Source organism: Anguilla rostrata, chromosome 4 (genome assembly GCF_018555375.3).
Source record: "Anguilla rostrata isolate EN2019 chromosome 4, ASM1855537v3, whole genome shotgun sequence".
In the NCBI taxonomy this organism is placed as follows: Eukaryota; Metazoa; Chordata; class Actinopteri; order Anguilliformes; family Anguillidae; genus Anguilla; species Anguilla rostrata.
Window position 1 is genome coordinate 2,794,137 of NC_057936.1, and position 25,213 is coordinate 2,819,349.

At 50.0% G+C, this 25,213-nt stretch overlaps 1 protein-coding gene across 3 annotated transcripts in view; it reads left to right on the forward strand.

Moving 5' to 3' along the window:
* The first annotated feature begins 1,971 nt into the window (after positions 1 to 1,971).
* acsbg2 (acyl-CoA synthetase bubblegum family member 2) overlaps positions 1,972 to 25,213 on the forward strand; it is a 36,023-nt gene continuing 12,781 nt past the window's right edge. The window contains exons 1-9 of one of the 3 annotated variants that reach the window (XM_064330049.1): positions 1,972 to 2,323; positions 14,475 to 14,613; positions 16,504 to 16,640; positions 19,878 to 20,149; positions 21,686 to 21,774; positions 22,790 to 22,910; positions 23,651 to 23,731; positions 24,267 to 24,416; positions 24,829 to 25,005. In XM_064330049.1, coding sequence (XP_064186119.1) covers positions 14,498 to 14,613; positions 16,504 to 16,640; positions 19,878 to 20,149; positions 21,686 to 21,774; positions 22,790 to 22,910; positions 23,651 to 23,731; positions 24,267 to 24,416; positions 24,829 to 25,005 — 1,143 coding nt within the window. In that variant the 5' untranslated portion in view covers positions 1,972 to 2,323; positions 14,475 to 14,497. Of the gene's footprint in view, positions 2,324 to 7,213; positions 7,551 to 14,474; positions 14,614 to 16,503; positions 16,641 to 19,877; positions 20,150 to 21,685; positions 21,775 to 22,789; positions 22,911 to 23,650; positions 23,732 to 24,266; positions 24,417 to 24,828; positions 25,006 to 25,213 lie in introns of those variants that run through there. The other 2 variants (XM_064330048.1, XM_064330046.1) reach the window with 2 other exon arrangements.

A 25,213-nucleotide genomic window follows, 5' to 3' on the forward strand; every position in this document is an offset into this window, starting at 1 on the left:
ACATGCTTTCTAACAATCATTTTAATTTCCACCATGTATTTGTTTATCTAATTTACCTTTGACATTTTGACACATTCCATATATATAACATCCATCCATCCATCCATTATCTATACCCGCTTATCCTGAGCAGGGTCATGGGGGGGGATGCTGGAGGCTATCCCAGCATGCATTGGGCGATAGGCAGGAATGCACCCTGGACAGGCCGCCAATCTATTTCAGGGCACACACACCATTCATGCACACACTAGTACCTATGGGCAATTTAGAGTCTCCAGTTAGCCTACCTGCATGTGTTTGGACTCTGGGAGAAAACTGGAGTACCCAGAGGAAACCCACGCGGACACGGGGAGAACATGCAAACTCCACTGCACCACCTTGCCACCCTAAATATATCATATATATGATATATACATTTTAAGCGGCTATACAAGAGGGCCTTCTAGTGCCAATACATGTCGGTTGGTCATTATGTTGCTGATAGCCTGTAGTGCGCAATCTGCTTCTTTACGCTGATTTTAAGGTTAACTTTCAGCATTTACCACCCCCTGCTCAGTCATACCAAGTTAACACTACTCACTGAATGCATGCTGCAGTGAGTTAAAAAAGAGTGCCTGAACAGACCTGTTTCCAAAAATTTGGAGCATTTTGAAATCAAAGATGACACAATAATGATTTCAATCCAGAAAATATTTAATCGACGTTTTATTGCTATAACTGCTACAACATACAGTTTCACATTTCAGACATTGGGCAGATGCTTTTTGCCAAAGTGATAGGCTAGTTTGCGCGCTTCGACATTTGCACAATACAAGGAGAGAAAGTCCCCCCCTCGTTTTTATTTGAAAATAGAAACATTCGTTGACGTGTAGTATGAGAAGATGACATTCCAGACGTTTGCGGCCAAAAGTCAGTTAATCTGCCTCCCGGACTAATTTGGGATGCTCGCTCCACTATCGGGGACGAGGGAGGAGAAGAACCGGGGAGTTTGTTGGGGCGGAATATGATCTACCCGTCCAACCCTGAAGCTGTCAAATAAAAATCCTCACCAATAGATGGCAGTACATCTCCGTGATACAACGAAGCCACTTTTCTGTTCTGTTGTAATTCAAATTCAGTTGGTAAATTTACTCATTCGTTACACCAATCTACATGAACATACACATATAGGAAGTATACAAGCATGGAATTAAATCTTCCACATTTCATATTCACTATAATAATAATAATAATAATAATAATAGCAGCAGTAGTAGTAGTAGTACTAGTAGTAGTAGTAGTAATAATAATAATAATGTAGTAGCAGTAGTTGTTCTCCGTTCTCTGCAGAGCAATGACTCTTGGGTACAAGCCTTAGCTATTATATTCAGACCGCATACTAGTAACGTGCATATACGATTTGTCAATGCGTGTCTATGTCTTCCACTGTAATGATAATGTTTGCACGGACATGTGCATTCTGATATGTATACCTGACAAACCGCGTGAAGTTCCGCAAATGCTCCTATGTTTGTTGAAAACTATAGAAGATGGCTACGTGGGAAATCCATTACTTGTCCAGGTTTCCAGCTTTTGGTATTTTTTTTCAAACTAGCAGCTGCACAGTGTGTGCTTTTTTTAAAATGGACCCAAAAGGAGAATTTAGTGTTTTTTTTTTTTTTTCCATATTTGACCATATTTAAGAGACCAACCACACAACGTTCAGCAAACGTTGACTTCAAGGTGCTTTCAAAATGCGCTTTTGGCTGAAAATGCAGAGTAATACATTCTATACGTACGCTGCCTCCTGGTATGAACTCAATGACTATAATGCATCTACGATACGCAGTCCACTATGTGGGGTCAATGACCGGAGAATATCTGTGCCTTTTGAGACCGCCCTTCACTGAATGGGATGTTCGTAAAGGGCTCGTTCATTGGCTGTAGTCGCGGTAGTACATCACGTAGTGTGTATACATGTATTCACCTTTCACTCAGCGGTATTAAAATGAGTATGTTGACTTTCTGAACTGTCACTCGCCACCTGTATTTTTAGATCACTCCCCTCGGGCGTGTACTCGTCAACGCCAAAGCTCACCACACGGCGCAGGAAACGTTTACACACAACCAACGACCCACACGTGAACTTCAGAACTCTTTGCCCTCAACAGTCGCTAGCTAAGCTAAGTTAGCTTCACACTAGGTCACAGAAAAAGGTGGAAAGACAGCTCATTAAAGTCAGCTAGACAACAAACAAGACTGACCTGTGATCACCATCACCACGAAAATACCACTAGCTAGCTAGCTGACTGTATTTTTACAGACAGTTCCTTCCAAATATCAGGTAAGGCCAATGTATGCTTTTATTATTTCAAATATTAGCTATATTGTATTGAGTGATTTGCTAGATGGTTAGCTAGCTAGTAATATTACTAAATTGCAAGCTGACACAATGTAAACTCAGTTTCTGCATGTTTGAACGATGGCTAACGTTGGTTGCAGCTAATCTTGGCAGCAGGTTTCTACTACTAGATTCATTCAATAGTTTTTATTGAGATGGATGTGCCCTGTGCTCGCTTAATGTTAAGTTACAATTTCCGTGTCACAGTAAACGAAACAGACAAATACGTATCATTTCAACAAGTGGCTATGTATGACTCTTGAGTGATGATGGTTGGCTAACATCTTAAAGTCGGCAAACTGGCAAAATAAAATGGTTAAAATAGCTAGCGACTGTCAAATTATTACATTTTCAGAAGCAAATAAATGACGCAGTCTTGATAACTTAAGGCACATGTTGAGCCAAACGTCAGGTACATGACCAGATAGCATTATTAGTCAGCTGCTAGGTAATTGGAAAATTACAAAAAGTAACCTTAGTTACAAAAAGTATATTTATGTCCAGTCTCGAAGGAACTTCCTTTTCAGATTAATAGAATTGTATTACTTAAGTAACGTAACGTTATCTGTTATTGTTTTTTCCTAGTTGAAGCATTGTAAAATAAACCACCAGTCAGTTATTCAGTATAGTCAGCTAATTTGTGTAGCATTATGACCCTTGCTTTGTTAACTGATTTTGGTATATATAGCTAAATTAACGGGTTTCCGGATTCCCGCCTTTTTTTTTATTTTGCGCGGCGGGTCCTTTTAATGAAACACCCATCGGACTTCAGATTAAAAGCGGAAAAAGAATCAGTCAAGCGAGAAATGTCTAAACTCCTGTATGTTTCTGTTGCCAGCTAACCTATTTTGGTTAATTGCATGGGTATTTTGATGTTGCTCAGTTGCCGTGAGCTACGCAGTAACTTTAGACCACATGCAGTGCTGTTGACCTGAAACCTGAACGCCATCCAGAATGTGTAATTCTGTGTGAGAGGTGTCATCGACACTGGTAGTGTGACATGAAATCTCCTAGCTAGCTGGATTAACACATTTATGAATCACTGTGCTATTGGCTGCGTGCGTTTTAATCGGCCAAATTCATTTCTAAAATTTCTCTTATGAAACAAAAGACCAGAAAAGGTTTTCATTTGTAGCTAGGCTACTTGACACATTTAAAACATTTAAAACTTTAATGACCATGCATTGACCGAGTAGCCTACCCAGGAATAGCCATACCTGGTAGCCTATTATGTGCATGTAGGCTATTGTAGAAGGATTATTTCCGTGTACACGTGTAAATCATGCAGACACACACGGAAATGTCATGGTGTATTTAGGCTTTAATGATGTTGCACATACGTTCGCTGGTATATGGCATTGGTGTTCACATATCTCAAATGGATGCTCTTAAGCCTATGGTCTCTCAGTGCAAATCGCTCCGCATAAGAGCGTGTGGTAAATTAATGTAATGTGATGTGTGGGCCCCTGGGAATTAAAAGGTGGATCTTAGAGGAAGAACCTCGCCAGAATGTCTAATTGCTTATAATTTATCTTCCAGTGGTTAGGCTATACAGAAGTCCGCGGCAACACTGTAGCAATTGCTTTGAAAGAGTAGCATATGTCAGCTGCTTTTAAAGACTCACAATAACTACAAAATAAAAAGCCTTTTCATATTGAATAATATTCTATGCCTTTCAGAATTTGGACATTAGAATCGACATTTAGCCGTAGCTGTTTTCATTTAACTGCTTTTTGCTTCATATAGGGCTAAGCAACCTATTTAAGTCAGCCTTTCTACGTTTGAAATTTCAACATCGAGTGATTAATTTATGACGGTAACTAACGTCAGAAAATAATTCTGGATCATTTGAACGATGAAGGTGGCTTTACGCGTTCATGTTTCAGATGTAGGCGTTGTGTCTAAATGGACCGATGTGAATCATAATAATGCACATTTGTTTTCTCTACGAAGCTATTTGAGAGGAGACACAGGAATTGTGGCACGTGTCAGTGACCGCCAATAACCCGGGGCAGCGGTGGAGTCACGCCAGCCGCGCATCGATCGCGATGAGGAGATGGGCATAGCGGTCAGGCGATGGGACGGTCGACGTCGTTTTTGCGTTTCGTGGGGCAATTGGCTGATGAAGAGATCTTGCTATGGTGATCTCGCTTTGGGGAACACGTCGAGTGTCGCCTCTAGATACTGTCGTATTTATGCGAGTCTTGCGGTTTTGCGTCTCGTTTCATCACATCGTTCAACAGCATGGTTAAGGGTTAAAATCGTAGGTCAAGTGCGTCTTTTTCGGGCATGACTTTCACGCGCATGACGTGCTGTGCATTTCTGTGCGTCGTGCAAAAGGTACCATAAACGGATACCTGCAAAACCTATACCTGATGTAGGAACCTCAGTCCTCCTCCTCTATCCATCCGCGCTCAGAAATAGCTTGAGCATGCGGAGTGGCTTGCTGTATTACACCAAAACCACACATCGCATTAAACAATTGCCTCCTGAAAACGCATTGTCAGCTGCTCTGTGGGTTCTCAACAGAAAGTAGTTTCACGAGGATGCCGAAGACAATCAACGCTTTGGTAGCCTATACCTTGTCCTTGTAACTTAACCAATTTTGGTTTAGGTGTCATCCAGTAGAAATGTATGGAATACGATATTGTCCAAATAAATAGTACATACAAAGGTGTGAATGTCAATTGTCTCATTTATAAGATTACATACACCCGCATTCATGTAGCCCATAATACTTAAGTTATAGAATGTCATAAATAGCCTGACTTCCATAATCATGCATGGCGAGCAACGTAATTCCATACAAAACAGCGGCCGTATACGAAATAACCTCCTTTAGATATACACGTTTTACACATAATTCTCAACTCAAATCAACAACGGAAAACCAAACGTTGATAATCGGTTTTGTTTTCTTTTTTCCCCCAACGATTTTAAAGTAGAGAAGCCCTATTTATATGACAACTGACGAAATTAATCCAAAGGCTTCAGATGGTCTCTGTCGGATGCCCCTTTGGGAAAAGTAAATCGTCAAAAATGATTGTGAAACGGACTGCCATTTGCCTTATCTGTTGTACAATGTGGTGGTGCGGTTGAAAGTGTGTTACAAGGCAATTGCTTCTGTAATTCCACCGGGTCGTCTAATAAACGGCATGCAACGATGGTTTGCAGCGGCCTGGCTTATGTTTGCTGGCAGATACCGAGATATAGGAGGGCGTCCATGTTTTTATGTGTTACAAGAATTACCTTTGGTAATTGCCCTGGGTATTGACTTTGCTTATTTAAAAAAAATGCGTGCTAGTTTCCATACAACACCTCACGTTACCTTCCTGTAATTGGAGCCCAGTTTTTTTTTTACTGTCCAGCTCAGCTGGGTAATTTGAGAGGAAATTATGGGAATTTCCGGGTGCTGTTTGTCGGGGTTTTCGTCAGACTTTCCGACAGTTGTAAGACAGATTTGTATAGGCTCGAGGGCGGGGGGAGGAGGGTGTCCCCTGATTTATAGTTTCCTGTTTGTAGTGCAGGTGCGGTTGTAATTTGTCACATATATTATTCGTGATTTAAATGGCTAAAGTGAACGGACTGCTCCGTCAGAGTATTTTAGCTGTTTTCTAACGACTGTGTAGCCTAATGAAATGAGACGTCGCTTCCTTTCTTATCGTCCAGCTCGTGATCTTTTTGAAACCGTGCCTTGTCTTTCCGAACGTCCGAATTTCTAGACTCCATTTAATACTACATTACCGTTAAGACACCCGCAAAAATGAAAATACTGTCCTCCTTGTGCAAGCGAGTCATCCGTGGGTCAGGCGACCGAAGAATAGTCATGATTGAGGAACAAAAAATATTTCTGTCATAAGCGTGAAGGAACTGTACCGTCCACAAACGACTCAAACATTTGAACTGTGCAAACAGAAAGCTTTTAAAGGTAAAGTTGTTTACCCAACAGAACACCGGGGTTGGGTGCAGCCGTCTTTTAAAAAAATTCCAATTAGTCTTCCCTCCCCAGTATGGAATGTGCGATGGTAATTGTAAACTGTTCCAATTCTGAAGCCTCCTGCTTGGCATCAGTCTGAACCTGAATGACTGAATATCTGCAAATGGACCTGTAGATGAACATTCCTTAAACATTCCATTGTTTTATCATTCTGTTGACCTACATTTGGAAGACATTTTAGTCTTGTGCTGTACAGCACCTTGAGCTTGGGGACTGTTCTTCATATACTATTAATAACAGGCTAAGAAGTAATGATGCACCATATTTTTTAAAAAAAGAAAAAAAAAGACATGCCTAAAATGTTCAGTGAAGAGAACCTTTGTACGCACGGGTCAGCAGGAACTGGACCTGTAATTTGTCCCTTTGCCCAGCCTTGCCTTGCGTTCTGAGATGGTCGTAAAGCCAGCGAATGGATCTGCTGTTTGTGCCGATCGCCGGCCTGATGTGGAGAACAGCAGCCTGGCTTTGTCCTGTAGTAACCCCTGGATCTCCGCATCGGCTGTTGTGCTGACGTGGGCGCGCTCGCGCGCGTGTGTGTGTGTGCGCGCGATTAAGCAAATGCTTGAGCATCCTCTTGGGGGACGGAGAAAAGAGCTATTCCATCCAGTGGAGATCCCGCCCCTCTGCTCCTTTCCAATTGGCTCAGGGGCATCACCATATACGGGGGGTAGAGCTCTGTGGTGTGAGGAGTGTCGACCAATGAGGGCGGCCCCTGGGCAGGCTACATCATTGGAATCCTGAAGGGGGGAAGTGTTAAAGGAATGGGAAAGATGGGGGGGAGGGGGAGGGGAGGCTGGGCTACAGAGGAGGAGGGGGGGGGGGCGGGGAGAGTCTGGGCTTTGAAAATGAATGATGCTGCATACACAATCGTGGAGAGAAGTGAAGCCGGACAGACCAGCGTCAGAAAGCAGCGCACACTGACCAAAGCCAGGGGTTTGAGAACGAGTGAACAGCTACACCAACAAGAGGAACGGAGAGAGAGAGAGAGAGAGAGAACGAGTGAACCACTACACCAACAAGAGGAACGAGAGAGAGAGAGAGAGAACGAGTGAACAGCTACACAAGCAAGAGGAAGGAGAGAGAGAACGAGTGAACCGCTACACAAGCAAGAGGAACGAGAGAGAGAGAGAGAATTCAGGAGACCCCAGTAAAGCCCTGCTTCAAAGATGCAGTGTAAGTCTGTGCGTTCACTCGTCTTAGTATATGACCGGGGGGGGGGGGGCGTTGCTGCCCTCCTCACGTTGCTGTTGGTTTGTGCTTTAATCAGGGGAAACGGGGGGAGGCTGTGAATCTGCTGGACGGGCTCGCTCGGGACACGCGCTTTTCGTGTGCGAACGACGCGGCGGAGGCCGGCGTCTGGGGGACGCGGCGTACCGTTAGCGCTGAGAGGTGCGGCGCTGCCTGCCACGGGGAGCCGGCTCCCAGCATCCTCTGCTTCAGCCTCTCAGGCTGGTGCCGTGGCTAGCATCGGGGCTAACGCTTCACCCTGGTGGCGGAGGGGGGAGGGGGGTGGTGGTGGGGGCGATGTCTGGTGATTTTTTGGCGAGCTGCTTGTTTACAGACGCGCGTCGGGTAGCCGCGCCTGTCCGGCTGGGCAGTCGGAGGAAGGGAGAGGAGGATGAGGAAGAGGAGGAAGAGGGAAGGCACAGGGCTAACTGCATTACCGTGTCCCTTGCCAGGCTGTCATTATGAGTGACTGGCCCGTTAGCTTTGGCCAGCTGGTGGAATCAGTGGCTTTTAAAAAATAAAGCAATTTGGCTCTGGTGGGAGGGGGGACGTCACATGACAAGGGTGAGGTGGCATCTCGGTTAGAGAAAGAGCGTGGTACGTCCTAGCTGATGAGCAATGAGGTAGTGTAGGGTGTGTGTGTTTTGAGAGAGCGTGTGTGTGTGTGTGTGTGGGTGAGTGTATGTGTGTGTGTGTGTTTTTGCGCATGTGTTTGTGTGTGTGTGGTTGGGTGAGGGAGTGTGTGTGTTTGTGTGTGTGTGAGAGAGAGAGAGAGACAGAGAGAGGGAGAGTATTGGGGTGTGGCTCAGAGTTGGGGGGGGAGGGGGGGGAAGCAGTTGTTGCTCATTCAGCCCTCCAGGTTTTAGATGGCTGCTGAAGTGCTGGCTCAGTCCGCTGACGCATGCGGGGGAGCAGCGTCTGATGCAGCCGCTGCTGGGTACAGGATGAGCCTCCTGACTGACACGCAGCAGCCTCGTGTGTCAGACGCTGAGCTGATGCCCGTGATGTAATCCTGGGAGTCGTGAGTGAGCCGCTGAGCTTGTGTCTGCGATGTGATCTTGGGGATCGCGAGTGAGACACCTCCCGGTTGCCCGTGGCGATGCCGCTGGGGTGGACTGGTAAACTTCCTGGGGCTGAGTGCGTCCTGCGTCCGGTCGGGAATGTCCCTGGAAGCCCCCACCCCCGAAATGATATCCCTCCACATAATGGACTGGTCCACATTGGATGAGTTCCGCTGAGGGTGATACCATTTATGCTCAGAAACAGGGGAGGTGGGGAGGGGGTTAAATAGGGAACCAGGGCCAGTGAAGCTGTGGTGGGAGAGGACTGTAACTGAGATTGTAACTGACGAGAGTGTTAAATGAAGGTTGAAGGTTTCTCAAATATTAAGAGCTTCCCAGTAACTACTGTGCAAATAATCCGGGATTCATTAGTAGTATGAACACTGTACTGAACCCCCCCCCCCCCCCCAAAAAAAAATGAAGAAACAATCAGGCAATACGGCACTCGGAATAACAGCAAGGGGGGAGGGTGGGGTGGACAATGGGGGGGGGGGAGGCTGGAGCTGAGGTGTTTTGGAAAGGTCTGGAGAGACCTTTCCAAAACACCCCCCCCCCCGCCCTCGGGGATATTTTGGCCCAGGGTTTGTTAGGCGTGTCCCTCTCTGTTGCCATGAGACAGCTGCAGCGGTAATCCCTGTAGTTCCTGCCCAGCTCTCTGGCTCTGCACAAACACAGGATGGGGAGGGGGGAAGCGCCCCAGCCCCAGCATGCCCAAATTCTATCGCCCCCTGCCCTGCCTTGCCTGCCCCCCACCCCCACCCCTGTCCCGCCCATGCCACGGAATTCCGTCCGATTGGGAATGAAAGCCACAGACGGGCTGGCCCCGCCCACGTTTGACTGGCGCCGTGGTAACGGTGTGAAGGCAAAGGCCAAAAAATGTGCCCCGGGGCACCAGGATTTAGGACAGGGGCACACAGCGAGGGCCCGTCAGTTACTTCAGCCCAACCTGTGCTCTGTGATTTACTGTGCCTCCTGAACATCCATCAAGGGTATTTTATTATTAATATTATTATTATTATTATTATTAGTTTATTTGACAGAGACGGTGCGCGTTAAGATCATCCCCGTAAATGTGCCGGAGTTGCGTGCCAGGACGGCTGGTTCTCAGCTGTGGTCCCTGGGCTGCGTGTTTTCGGCGGTGGGGGGGGGGACGCCCGCGAGGACTCGGGGTGCGTAGGCGAAATCCCCCGCGAGGCAACGGGGCTAGCCTCCGCTGCGCCGCCGCACACCGCCCTGTTCTTTATTTATTCATTCATTTATTTATTTATTTTGTGTGAAGGTGTTGGCTGCGGCCAGTGGACTGTGAGAGTTACTCTACTGCGGTGTGAATGAGCCGGCCGTGATGTGTGTGTGTGCGGCGGTGGTGTGTGTAAATGAGCCGGCGGTGGTGTGTGTGTGCTGCTGTTTACACAACGAACCGCGCTAGTGCTCCAGGCGTGTAGCTGCGGCAGTGTCTGGGCGGGGCAGGGCAGGGCGGGGCGGGGCTGCCCAGCCCTGTTCCCGCAGATCTACCATCCTGTAGGTTTTCACTCCAACACTTACCAGAGCACACCTCCCTCAACAGCGAGAGATCTCCTCATTCCATTACATGACATTACAGGCATTTAGCCGACGCCCTTGTCCAGAGCGACTTACGCAACTTTTACGTAGCATTTTACATTGTATCCATTCATACAGCTGGATATATACTGAAGCAATGCAGGTTAAGTACCTTGCTCAAGGGTACAACGCCAGTGTCCCACCTGGGAATCGAACCTGTGACCGTCTCTGTCAAATAAGGTTACAAGACCAGCTCCTTACCCATTACACTACACTGCCACCCACTCCTCGAGCTGCCAATTAGTAGAGTAAGGTGTGCCATGTTAGGGTTGGGGTGAAAGCCTACAGGATGGCAGATCTCTAACTGTTGAATACTGTGTGCTTTGTTAGGGTTGGGGTGAAAGCCTACAGGACTGTTGATCTCCAGAAACAGGGTTGGGCAGGTGGGGGGAATGGCAGCCATTTCAGAGTGGGGGGGAAGGCCTTCTGCACGCACACGGCCTGTGTGTGAAGGTGGGGGGGGGGCTGTTTTACCGCGTCTTTTCCGAGGCCATTCAGATAGCGAGCGTGACGGGGGCGGTTGCTAAGGTGGGTCGACGGGCGGTTGCTAAGGTGGGTCCCCCCCCCCCCCCTTGCTTTTTTGTTCGGTTTCAGCTCGTTTGTCGGAGTGCGGCGAAGTGTGAAGTGTGACATCGCGGCCCGTAGCAGGGTCAAAGGTCGTCGCACCGCTTCACACCGACGCCAGAAAAACCCGGAGACTTCCAAACGCTGGAATTCAGCAGCACCCCTGTGAGCCTTTTGGCACCGGGGGCCAAAGCTAACCTCGTTAGCGTCCTCACCCCACTGTGCAAGCTGCCTTCACTTCAGTGGGAGTCCAGCTCACCCAAACCGCTAGCTAACCTCGTTAGCGTCCTCACCCCACTGTGCAAGCTGCCTTCACTTCAGCGGGAATCCGGCTCACCCAAACCGCTAGCTAACCTCGTTAGCGTCCTCACCCCACTGTGCAAGCTGCCTTCACTTCAGTGGGAACCCAGCTCACCCAAACCGCTAGACTTTATCTTGAGCGTCCCGTGTCGATATGTACCGGATATCGGTTCGGTGTCAATTTAAAGTAGCGACTCGTGTTGATGGTCAGCGTACAGCACGTCTCCTTGACGATCGATAGACGGCTCTTGGCTTCGTCTGCAGACATTTTAACGATGTGACGTGAGGATGAAATGTGTGTGAAAATGACAGTGTGTTGACAGTCGTGTCGTACTTAATCGATCGTTGTTGTTGTTCGCTTAGTAGTACTGGGAATGTCGTCAGACAGGCCGTTGCGTGCAGTAAATGGTAAGCTGACGTTCAGCTGAATATTTGAAGCTCGCTTGGTGTCTGCTCACTTGTGTATCTCGACATGTGCGTTGAGTCTCAATAGAGAGTTGATTGACGAGTTCGCGGAGAATCACGTGGCATGCAAATCGACTTTAAATTGACACCCATCTGATATTCACGTTGATATCACGTTGAGCGTCATTGGACACTCAGAAAGATCATGTTGGCTCCAAAGGTTATGAAACATGCCACTGGTGTTTTTGAGCCCACTGCCGCCAATGCTATTTCAGATGTACTTTATTTACTTTATTGGACCCCGTGGGGTAGTTTGTCCTCTGCATTTGACCCATCCTAGTTACTTGGCAGTGGGCAGTCACAGTGCAGCGCCTGGGGGCCAACTCCAGTTCTGAGGCCAAGGCCTTGGTCAAGGGCACCTGCAGGAGCGCACCTAACATGCATGTCTTTGAGTGTGAGAGGAAACCGGGGTACCCGGAGTAAACCCACGCGAACACGGGGAGAACACGAAAACTACGCACAGAAAGGCCCCAAGCCGAGATTCAAACCCACGACCCCCAAGCCGAGATTTGAACCCTGGACCTTCTTGCTGTGAGGCGAACCTTCTTGCTGTGAGGCTAACCACTATGCCGCTGTGCCCGCCCCCCCCTCCAAGATGGCGTCAGGCTGGGTCTGAGGCAAATGGAAATGGTAAATGGTAAATGGACTGCATTTATATAGCGCTTCTATCCAAAGCGCTTTACAATTGATGCCTCTCATTCGGCCAGAGCAGTTAGGGGTTCGGTGTCTTGCTCAAGGACACTTCGACACGCCCAGGCCGGGGTTTGAACCGGCAACCCTCCGACTGCCAGACAAGCGCTCTCACCTCCTGAGCCATGTCGCCCCTGAGGCTGCGGTTCTGCCGGGCGAGGAGCACTGGCAAACGGCCAGGTGAGCCAACACCGGAGCAGACGGACGCGTTCCATTTCTTCAGCTGTATTTCATGTTTGTCCTGTTAGGCGCGGTTGCGTTAGCGAAGCTCCACGCCTTCGCCCGGTGCTGTGCGCACTTCCTGCTTCCCTCGGAGGACGCCAGGACGTGTCTGCGGTTGCCGGGTCAGCACTGCAGCAGTTTGTATAGCCGTGTGTTCGCTGGGATTGTTTGTGTCGTTACACAGAGGGGAGAAGTGTGCACCGCCGTGATTGTCTTCGCGGTGGCTAGCCAAGGTGGCGGTGTTGTGAGTGGCGATTGGTGGGTTTCACCGCGGGACTGGTTTGGATGGATTGGTGGCGTGTTGTGGGTGGCGATTGGTGGTGTTTCACGCGTACGACTGGTCTGGATGGATTGGTGGCGGTGTTGTGAGTGGCGATTGGTGGGTTTCACCGCGGGACTGGTCTGGATGGATTGGTGGCGGTGTTGTGAGTGGTGATTGGTGGGTTTCACCGCGCGACTGGTTTGGATGGATTGGTGGCGGTGTTGTGAGTGGTGATTGGTGGGTTTCACCGCGGGACTGGTTTGGATGGATTGGTGGCGGTGTTGTGAGTGGTGATTGGAAGATCAGCTGTGCTTATTGTTTGATGTGGGCTGGGTTGAACGGGGACAGTGCTGGTGTCCGTCCTGGGGGGTGGGGGAGGGGGGGTGGTGACCCTTCGCCAGGATGTGCGCCGATGCCTTTCCTGTTCTGGGAACCTCGACTCTGCAGGAAGCTCTTCCTCTGACCTTGTTTCTTCTTCTCAAATCGGATTGGTCAGCAAGGTCAGGGCTTCCCGCCTCCCGCACCCTTTCATAACCACACAAACGACGGAATAAGCGAATGACATGAACTCTGCGTGTGATTGGCTCCTTGAGCCCTTAATTTTGGAGGGGGGCACAGCTTAGTGCCACCGAAAGGTGTTTTTTATTATTACACAATTACAGTTACTCATTGCGGTGAACAATTTTTAAAAAAGTCCCGTCACCTTTATTTCACCTGGGTAGTCACATTGAGGGGCGTCTCTTCTGCACATGAGCCCTGGAGCCTGCTTGTCTTGGGACTGTTGGGAGGAAGCCCACGCAAAAAACACGCGTACTCCGCACAGAGAGGACCGGGCCGGCCAGGATTCGAACCCGGAACCTCCGTTCCTGGAGAGGTCGACAGTGCTAACCACTGCGCTGTTTCGCTCGAACTGGGCCCAGACTCCTGGGATGTTGGTGGTTGTTTGTAGCCACCTGACCTCTAAATGAGCTGTTTGGTTTGACAACTCGGTGATCGTCGTTGAGATGCGTCTTCAGGATGTCGTTGTGTTTGGCAAGGCTGATCGCATGAATACAAACGCCTGGTGTTAAAATGCAGACTTTCAGGTTGGCCGTGATGAGCAGCATATTTGTTCATTAATCCTTTCCCCCTGAGTGGAGTTGGTACCAGATCAGGTTGTGGAATTCATAACACTTAATCTGATGTCACATCTGATGAAAAGCACTCCAGATCTTGTCAAAGAAATATGCCACCAACCAAAAAAAAGTACAAACGCAATACAGAAGCAGACGGATTGGATTTTTTCTTTGGTTCTCCGGTTCCGTTGATTAATTAATACTTGAGAGGGATGAAACAGTTGAAAAACAGAGCGATGGAGAGGGATTTTCACCGTGGATGAATCCGCCGGTACTTTTTCAGGAAACAGTACGCGTTGCGCTCGCTGAAATGAATTTGTAGCGTCCAGATGACCGATTATTTCCTCGTCCTCTCGGAAAGTCCCCCTCTGCAGGATGCTTATCTGTTTGCTGTGCGTGACCGCTTCGGGCCGTTGGCCCAACTGTCGCTAACGTCCTGGGCAAACAGAGAGGGGCTGTGATGTGTTTGTGAACGTTGGCTAACGCTGGCTAACGTTCGCCTTGGTGAACACGCGAGACGGCCCTGGTGGAGCGTCTCTGAGTCTCACCGTTTCTCCTTCCCCCCCCCCCTCCCCCCCCCCCCCCCCTGCAGTGACCTTGTGTGAACCCACTGCCATGTCTGCCGCCGTCGTCATGGACCCCCCCGCCGGAGTCGGGCTCCTCCAGTCCTACGGCACCGAGGACCGCTCCGCCTCCCTGGAGGACATCACCGCCTCAGAGTCCGCCGCCAAGTATGTGTACACACACACACACACACACACACACACCCACCACACACAACACACACACAACTCACCACCACACACACACACACACACACACACACAGCACGCTCACGCACACTCACACACACACGCACACACACACCACACACACATCACACACACCACACACACACTCACACACACGCACCACCACACAGCACACACACGACACGCAACTCCACACACACCACCACCACTCACACACAGCCCAGTTTCACTTCTTCTCCCAAACACACACGTTCTCTCTCTCACACTTTTTCTGTGTCTCTTTCACTCACACACAAACACAAACTCTGTCTCTGTATCTCTCTCTCACACACCCCTCACCCCAGCCAGCTGAGTTTATGGGAATCTCTACAGAGAGAGAGACAGAGATCAGGTATGTGTGGGAGGGGGGTGTCCTGACTGCAGTGAATCACCTACAGGTTCTTCCTGTACACCTACTTCCTGTATCATACAGGAAGTCCAGATTGCCTGCACAGGTCTGCTGTTGAAATACTGCGGCCCACGTGCAGCCTGTGCTGGTGATGTCAGAGGTGCCTGGGGTCATGTGCTGGGGGTTTTCCCTGTGGTTTCCACACTCGGGTTGAGAAAGGGCCCGTCTGTGGGGGGGCAGGCTGGTGTAGCTTGTGTAACAGAGATGGGTAAACAGTGTCTCGTATTGCACAGTAGTTCATCGCCCTCAGCATCCCAGCAGGCCCCAGTGCTTCTCACGCCCCTCAGCCGTGAGGCCTGGGTGATCCCAGATCTGACTGGGCTTTGAGTTTCCCGCCCACAGGCATTTTCAGCAGGCGGGTAGGGGGGAGGGGCTGGGTTGTGTGGCTTCAGTAGTGAGTCAGAGGGTTTGTCTGATTTGTCATTTCAGCAGAGAGCCGTTAGAGGTTTTGTGTGACTTGTGTGAATTCAGTAGTGTATATTCAGAGCGTTAGTGTGAATTCAGTAGTCTGGACGACGTAGCTCAGGACATAAGAGCGGTTGTCTGGCAGTCGGAGGGTTGCCGGTTTGATCCCCGCCCTGGGCGCGTCAAAGTGTCCCCGAGCAAGACACCTAACCCCTAACTGCTCTGGTGAATGGGAGGCGCTGTAAAGCGCTTTGGATAAAAGCGCCATATAAATGCAGTCCATTTACCATTTAATCAGACGGTTTGTATTATTTCAGTAAGCGTAATCGGAGCGTTAGTGTGATTTCAGTAGTGTATATTCAGGGCGTTAGTGTGATTTCAGTAGTGTATATTCAGGGCGTTAGTGTGATTTCAGTAGTGTATATTCAGAGCGTTTGTGTGATTTCAGTAGTGTATATTCAGGGCGTTAGTGTAATTTCAGTAGTGTATATTCAGGGCGTTAGTGTGATTTCAGTAGTGTATATTCAGAGCTATTGTGTGATTTCAGTAGTGTATATTCAGGGCGTTAGTGTGATTTCAGTAGTGTATATTCAGGGCGTTAGTGTGATTTCAGTAGTGTATATTCAGGGCGTTAGTGTGATTTCAGTAGTGTATATTCAGGGCGTTAGTGTGATTTCAGTAGTGTATATTCAGGGCGTTAGTGTGATTTCAGTAGTGTATATTCAGGGCGTTAGTGTAATTTCAGTAGTGTATATTCAGGGCGTTAGTGTGATTTCAGTAGTGTATATTCAGGGCGTTAGTGTAATTTCAGTAGTGTATATTCAGGGCATTAGTGTGATTTCAGTAGTGTATATTCAGGGCGTTAGTGTAATTTCAGTAGTGTATATTCAGAGCGTTAGTGTGATTTCAGTAGTGTATATTCAGAGCGTTAGTGTGATTTCAGTAGTGTATATTCAGGGCGTTAGTGTGATTTCAGTAGCCTAATCAGAGGGTTTGTCTGGCTTGTGTAATTTCAGTAGTGAGTCGTCAGAAGAGGAGCGGGAGGAGGAAGTGAGGGCCATTCCCGCTGACCCCGCCCCCATCACCAGCGCGAGCCCCGCCCCCATCGCCAGCGAGACCCCCGCCAGCGCAGGAGACACGCGGACGCAGCCAGGTGAGCGTGCACGTGAGCGTGCAGCGCTGTGCACGTGAGCGTAGCACGTGTGCAGAACGAGCGCTCCGTTCAGGGACGGGAGAGTTTTAGCGGGCAGGATTCAACCCGCTATTCAAACCCCATTTTGCAATCTCACCAGGTGCATCACACTAGGTGATCATTAAATGACTAATTGCATTTTTTGGTTGTCAGTCACGTAAATCGTCAGCTTTTTTTTGTTCTTAATGTGCGCAGTCAGTTATCACATTTTAATGTGCGCAGTCAGTTGTCACATTTTAATGTGCGCAGTCAGTTATCACATTTTAATGTGCGCAGTCAGTTGTCACATTTTAATGTGCGCAGTCAGTTATCACATTGATTGGTGCTGTGAGCTGAGAAACCGTGGAGCTTCTTTATCTCCGTCTGATTGCGCGCTCGCACCGCTGTATTTCCGTGGCGGGGGATGGGGGGGGGGGGGGGGGGGGGGGTGGGGGAGATTGCCGGTCTTGCATGCGGGTGCGAGGCGAGAAAGAGAAACAGAAGGTCACGGCGAGAGCATCGCTAATGAAAAGCGATACGATACATTTCAACGTCAGCTCGAATATGAAAATAGATATTTGTTTTTTGTGTCTGCAGCTAGTACAGAGTGTTACTTCAAAACATTAATTAAACAGTGTTTTTCATTAATTAGGCCGAAGCCACTGCCCGCCCGGGCACTCAGGGGCTCCCCACGGCCGCTCATATGGGACCGCCTCCCCAACGGCACCCCCGCTAATTTCGATTCCCACTTTAACCCCTTAGATACCATTTAATTTAGTTGCGCATTTTTGGCCAGTTAAGCATGTTTAAAATGCCCTGCGGTCCGCGATGTTTTTTTTTTTTTTTTTCCCAGATTTCACTTCTAAAGACTCGAGAATAGATGTGTGACTTTTACTTTTGCCACAAAACCACCGCTCTCTACTGGAATAGGGGAACTCCAAAAACTCTCTGTTCTTCTTTTCTTTGAGAAAGTTCATTTTGAGAGCGGCCGCTTCCTGTTCGTAGCCGATGCTAATCCACGCTCTGGCAGCGACATGGAACTTTGGCCGAGCCGGGGGTGGGGGGGTATGTGTGGGGGGGGGGGGTGAGAGTGTGGAGGGGAGAGACAAGCGGTGTATCTCGTTCTTATCAGAACGTCTCTGTTGCCCTGATCTTTGTTTGCTGTGCCCGTGTGCCAGTCGATACGCACGCCCCGGGTGATCTTGACCTTCCGTCCGTCTGTGTGTGTGCGTGCGTGTGCGTGTGTGTGTGTGTGCGCTCACGGAAGGTCAGCGAGACCTCGGGGGACGAGCGAAACGCTCGCTGGATCTCTGACTCCGCCGCCCCCCCCATTACATCACAGGCATTTAGCAGACGCTCTTATCTAGAGCGACTTACACAACTTTTTACACAGCATTTACACTGCATCCATTTATACAGCTGGATATATACTGAAGCAATGCAGGTTAAGTACCTTGCTCAAGGGTACAACGGCAGTGTCCTTACCCGGGAATCGAACCTGCAACCTTTTGGTTACAAGCTCCGTCTCCCCCCCCCACGCGTGTAGCGCACTCAGCCCACACCAGTATTGCGGAACGCGGTGACCGTTACTTGGCCGCGGGTCAGGGGCACACACACACGCGCCCGCGGGCAGCGCTTCTGGAACGTTCCGTCCCGCCCCCGTGGCTGAACTCTGCCCCGCTTCACTGTGAGCTGCAGCGCCGCGCCGGGCCGGGCCGTCACCTGATCTTTGACGGCCGGCGGAAAGCAGATGTCAGCTGTGGCTCCGTGACAGCGCCTCCGCCGCCCTGCTCCGCCTTTGCCCCCGTGGACAGAGTGACCTCACGGATCCTCGCGCGTCAGTGCATCGTATTTATATGTGTTTATAGGCCCTGTGAGCAAACATGCGATTCAGTCCGGCGCTGGTACTACAGCACAACCATACTGCCTCAGTTCTAAAGCCATTCTGGGTAAGACTGAAAAAGCTGAACTGCTCAGTCGAAAGGTCCATAATGCAGGTTTTTAACGTGGTTCTGAAGGATGTTTCTACATACGCCCTTTAAGACCACTGTGCTTTTGAACTCTGGGTTTGGCGTAACGTTTAGGGAGCTGGGCTCATAACTCCAGGGTTATTGGTTCAGTTCCCTGGTGTGTGCTCGAGCTAGGGCACTTAACCTGCGCTGCTTGAGTAAACACCCAGCTGTATAAACGGACTGTGTGTGAAGCCCGGGAGCTGTGTCAGTCGCCCTGGATAAGAGCGTCTGCTCAAAGGCCTGAGTGTAAAATGAATCCGTTTTGGCTGCAGAGCAGTTTTGACGGTAAAAGCAAGTTTTGTGGTTGGCGGTAAGCTACTTGCTGCAGCTCGTCTTGCTGTTCTGCTTATTGTGAGTTTAAAAAAACGCTCCCGAGATCTTTTGACTGTTTTTCTCGCCACCATTTTCAGTGTTTTTCTTCCCATTGGGGAGTTTTTTCTCGCCATAGTTTCAGTTTTTTTTTTACCCCGTTCTCCTCCTGTTTCTCTGTGAAAGCGTCTTTGTGACCGTTCTGTGTGAAAAGCGCTGAACACAGTAAAATCTGCTTGATGTGATGTGTGAGGGAGTCGGCGTGTCCGTTGGGCTGAGGCTGTGGCTTAGTGCTGCTTGGGCTCGGTTCTGGGGCCCCGCAGAAAGCAGCTGGTGGCGCCCCCTTCTGGCCCCGCTGCTGTACTGTCAGTGCTTGTGCCCGGCGTGGTGTGGTCGCCTGGTCACCGTGCCACTGCCCTGTCAGCACAGACTCCACTGAGCTGAGGTGAGGCTACAGATTATTCACACGCACCAGATACTCAACTCCGCATTCTTAACATTGTCCAAGTTCTGTCTCTGTAGCCGTGAGACACAAACGTCCCAATTGTGTTTTATGAATATTCATGATGAGGGTGTGGCACCTTATGAATATTCATATGTGGTGAACCGTGGCAGCTGATGTTCAGTGCTGTAATACGGCACCAGAAACCTGCTGTTACCAGCTGAAACCCTTTTGAGAGCCGGTTTTTTGGAATGTCTTTTCAAAATCGTTGTTCTAGAACTCCACTGCTTTCAACTACCAGCAGTGATTGTGACATCAGCATTAGAATGTTCGGTTCCAATCACACGTTTGTGCTCTTACTCCTTAAAAGGGTTAAGCACATGAATGTGGGGGAAAGTGTGCGATTGTGATGTCACAGCGCTGACGTTGCCCTGGCTCCGCCCCTCTCTCGCACAGGCACTGTTCCCCGGCCGGCCTCCCTGTCCCTGGCCTCCTCAGACGAGCTCAAGCTGTGGACCTCCAGGCGCGACGGGGAGGTGAAGCTACGGGTGTCCGAATCGGGCCCTGCCTCCGAGCCCCCCATCACCGTGCACCAGATGTTCACCTCCACGGTGGAGCGGTACGGGGCGTACCCCGCGCTGGGCTGGAAGGAGGGGGACCAGTGGAAGACGCTCAACTACAAGGACTACTACCAGCAGTGCAGGACAGCTGCCAAGGGCTTCCTCAAGGTGAGCCCCCACATACTGCAGCCCCCACACGCTAGAACACACCAGCTTGTTTTAGTTTTAGTTTTATAATGAACAAAACCTTTTTTTTGGAGATAAGTCTCGTAGTCTTGTATGTAAGTACAGCTGGGATTAGGGTATGGGTTAGCCACATGGTTAGTGATGGGGTTGAAGGCAGGATTCGGGCTGTGTTCATGAGCTAATGTTATTTTTTGCAGACATGTGACTGTTAACATTGCCCTTCCTGCTGTTGCCGTGACACAAGCGCCAAACATCCGTTGCCATGGCTAAGTGGCGATTCCGCTTTTAGACAATGGCAAAATATTTTTTTTAAAGCTGCACTGCTTCCCTTCCTGGACAGAGCATTTCCCCTCTGAGACTGAAAAAGAGTATTTTCTCTCTCTCTCTCTCTCTCTCTCTCTCTCTCTCTCTTTCTCGCTCTCCGACTTCCCCATTTTTTTCTTCTTCTTCTTTTGGTCCCGCCCTCGCGCTCTGACCTGACTTCCTCGTGTGCTTAACCCTCGTGGCCCAGATCGCCCTCCCTCAGCAGGAGAAGGGAACGCCGGGGGGGGCGTGGGGGCAGACGGCAGACGGGCGTGGCTCTGTTCCAGACCGCCGTCTCCACGGGGCCTCCGGGGGTGGGGGTCGGGGGGGAGGTGGGGGGCGCAGGCTTGTTTACTGTGTGACGGGGTGCTGGAGGGGGCGGGGGGGGGGGACAGGGCTGTTTATTGTGAAGCCAAACTGCGCGGGGGAGTGGGGTTCTGACCCGGGGGGGTGGGGGGGGGGGCCTTGTGCGTGTGTCGGTATGAAAGTGTGGGCCTGGGGCCCGGGGCAGCCCTGTGACTCTCTCCAGACAAAGCTGGGCTCAGTGTTACAGACGTGGCGTATCAGCGGCTGTGTGCAGGGCCCGCCATTGGCTACTGAGGCCTGTTGAGGTCACGCCTGTTCTGTGTGCTGCACAACAGCAACAGTGACATGACCGTACACTGCTGTTAGCATCCTGACGTCAGCGCTGTTTCCAGTAGCGCTAGTGATGGAGTGTTTCTGTGCACTGTTGTTAGCGTTAGCGTCCTGACCTCGGCCCTGTTTCCAGTAGCGCCTGTGATGGTAGTGATTCGGTACACTCCCGTTAGCGTTAGAGTTAGCGTCCTGACCTCGGCCCTGTTTCCGGTAGCGCTCGTGATGGTAGTGTTTCTGTACTCTCCCGTTAGCGTTAGCGTCCTGACCTCGGCCCTGTTTCCAGTAGCGCTCGTGATGGTAGTGATTCGGTACACTCCCGTTAGCCTTAGCGTCCTGACCTCGGCCCTGTTTCCAGTAGCGCTCGTGATGGTAGTGTTTCTGTACTCTCCCGTTAGCATTAGAGTTAGCGTCCTGACCTCGGCCCTGTTTCCAGTAGCGCTAGTGATGGAGTGTTTCTGTGCACTGCTGTTAGCATTAGCGTCCTGACCTCGGCCCTGTTTCCAGTAGCGCTCGTGATGGTAGTGTTTCTGTACTCTCCCGTTAGCGTTAGCGTCCTGACCCTCGGCCCTGTTTCCGCAGCTGGGTCTGGAGCGGTATCACGGCGTGGGAATCCTGGGCTTCAACTCCGCCGAGTGGTTCATCGCCGACATCGCCGCCATCCTGGCTGGGTGAGTGTGCCCGAGCTGCCCTGGGCCCTCGTACCTGCGACGCACAGCGCACCTGAGGCAAACACGTTAACCCAGGGCTGCCCATGCCCTGCTCCTGGAGATCTGTGTCGTACCTGCGACGCACAGCGCACCTGAGTCAGACACGTTAACCCAGGGCTGCCCATGCCCTGCTCCTGGAGATCTGTAAGGGGCGACATAGCTCAGGAGGTAAGACCGATTGTCTGGCAGTCGGAGGGTTGCCGGTTCAAACCCCGCCCTGGGCATGTCGAAGTGTCCTTGAGCAAGACACCTAACCCCTAACCCCTAACTGCTCTGGCGAATGAGAGGCATCAACTGTAAAGCGCTTTGGATAAAAGCGCTATATAAATGCAGTCCATTTACCATCTGTGGTCCTGTAGGTTTTCTACTAATTAGCAGCTCAACCAGATCTCTAGCTGTTGAATGAGGTGTGGGCTTTGTTGGGGTTGGAGTGAAAACCTACAGGACGGTGGATCTCCAGAAACAGGCTATGGGCAGCCCTGCCTTCAAGCCTTTATGCAAACCAAATGCATTTTCATCAGTATTCAGGTGATATTAAAAAAAGGCTTCTGCACACGTAAGAGAAAAACCGTCACATTTAAGTGGAGTCTCACTTGGCAACAAATGTATTTCATTAAACACTCGGCGAGACACTGTGCTGAACTATCAGTGTCCAGAACAGTCTGCCTGGTTGGTAATGTTCCACTAAAAATCATCCAGACTCTCAAAGGAACATTTTAGAATTTCACCAGCATGGAACAAGCCCCTCTGAGGATGGATTTGACCCAGATATGGCAACCCTACGCGGTGAGCCCTTATGTGGGGGGGCGTTCGGGCCGCTGTTGACACAATGAACTGTGCTGGCAGGTAGCCGGGCTGGCCCTAGCGATAAAAACAGCAAAAAAAATGGGCTGGTGTGGGAGGAGAGACGCGTAACCGTGGTAACCGCGCGCACGCTCACCCCTCTTCCTTCCCCCCCCCCTTGCCCATTCCCCAGCGGGTTCGCGGTGGGCATCTACACCACCAACTCCGCGGAGGCCTGCCAGTACGTGGCGGAAAACTGCCAGGCCAACATCCTGGTGGTGGAGAACCACAAGCAGCTGCAGAAGATCCTACAGGTGAGGAGGAGGAGGGGGAGGAGGATGGAGGAGGAAGGGGAGGGGATTGCAGTGTCTGCTGGCTGTCGGTGTGTCTCAGCCCAAGTGGTCAATTTAAGTCATTGATTGGCTAGACAGTCCACACGGTTTGTTTTCAAGGGTGTGATTGGCTGCTGATTGAAAGGATAGAAATAGCTGCGGACACTGCGGCCCTCCAGGACTCTGCAGTATTGAGAGCATCCAGCACTGCGTCTGGCCTGGACTGGAGCAGCCCACGGGCTGTCTGTCTGTACTCCATGACCTCACACGCCAGGCCACACGTTGACAGTTTCCTGTGTAACGTAAATATCTGCTTCCTGCCTAATATCAGTGCAGAAACTGGCTTTTAAATCGCCTCCGTCTGTGAGCTCCAGTCTGTTTGTCTGTACACAAAGCATGCATCGCTGCCAGTGGCTTAAGATCAAGGTTATTTGATCTTTTTTATCCAGGTCAGACTGAATTTGTTTTCAATTCATATTGAGGTCTTATGCTCCTGTTTTTGTCTGAGTACATGAAAACGCAAACGCACTCCTGTTATTATAGCATTTGTATGACAATAGTTTGAAAGGGGAAGTCCAGGCAAATGGGCCATCCTTTGTGTGTAAGTGCGGACTGAGATTCGAGTCAGAGTTTGCTTCAATGGTTTCATTGGAAATCCTAATGTGGCTGATAATATCCTCTGTGTGTGTGTGTGTGTGTGTGTGTGTGTGTGTATTTTCCAGGTCCAAGACAAGCTGCCTCACTTGAAAGCCATAATCCAGTACAAAGATGAACTGAAAGAAAAGAGACCGAACCTGTTCACGGTGGGTGTGGAGTCGAAATGTGTACAAAATGTGCTGTTATGACAAACGCTTTTTTTAAAATCTTCCAATTCAGTTTTTAACAAAATGGTTTTTTTCTCGTTGCATAGTAACACAGATGATGTCTCATGGCATTTAAGGGTGCTCTCTGTCAGATTATTTGACTCAAGGTGTTTAATAGAATTTCCTCAAACCAAGCAACAGCTGCTCACTCTGCTGTCTCCTCATACATAATTCTGGGCTTTGAGGGGTGCGCGTGCACGCGTGTGTGCGTGTGTGTGTGTGTGTGTGTGTGTATATTTATAGACTACAGAACCACTTCCTTTTTTTACTGTGTTTTCTTTTCTGCTTGTTCGTTTGGTTTTCTGTTGTAGGTGATGTCAGGTTGTTGTGTGTACTATGTCCCGTCTGGTTTCGATGTTGATTGATAATATATGCCCAGCAATTATAATTGCCCCTCGGAGATAAATAAAGTTTATTGAATTTAATTGAATTAAGTGTTCTTGCCTGCCATGGCTAATCTACTGTTTGCCACTAGTGGGCGGAGTTTATGGAGCTGGGTCAGGAGGTTTCTGATTCCCAGCTGGATGACATCATCTCCAGCCAAAAGCCCAACCAGTGCTGCACCCTGATCTACACCTCCGGCACCACCGGCCAACCCAAGGGCGTGATGCTCAGCCATGACAACGTGAGTGCAGCATGTCGGCCAATCGGATTTAGGAAACCCCCACGTCAGACCTGGGATAAGAGCGTGTGATTGGCGGGGACCATTTAAGCCTTCGTTTAGACTTATTTGGAATTAGAAAATTCTGGTTCTTTAAAAAAAAAAAAAAAAGAAGAAGAATCGTGTTCAGTTCTGTCCTTTTAAAGGTCAGGAATGGAAACAAATTTTCAAGATGAGTGGTCTGTGAGAACGAAAGTAGGTTAAGAAATTTGGGTCAGTGTGGTTTTCTGGGACGGCCTGAATTTTTTTTACGAGCAGATCACGGTCCTGTTTGAGTGGCAGTAGCTTTTCGGCGTAGCGTCTGTCCCTCTGTCCACGCACACGTGTGTGTCGCTGTACCTGCGGTGCAGTTACAGCCCCATGTCTCTCCTGGCAGTTGACCTGGACGGCCTTCGGAGCCGGACGCCACGTGCGCCTGACGGAGGCCAGCGTGTTGCAGGAGGTGGTGGTGAGCTACCTGCCGCTCAGCCACATCGCCGCGCAGATGATCGACATCTGGCTCATCATGAAGGTCGGGGGCGTGTCCTACTTCGCACAGCCGGACGCGCTGAAGGTGAGGGGAAGGGGGGAACTCCATTTCCCATGATTCCGTTGGCGCAGTTTCCTCTGGATTTCCTGGATTTTTGCTCTACGAAGGCTGATGGCGGATGGAGAGACTGTTTCGCAGTAAGGCTGAATACCAGCCGCCCCACAGAGACTGAAATTCGGGGGGAAAAAACGCATCGCTGCACGTGACCAAGATCTGGGCAGCCGAGCCGAGG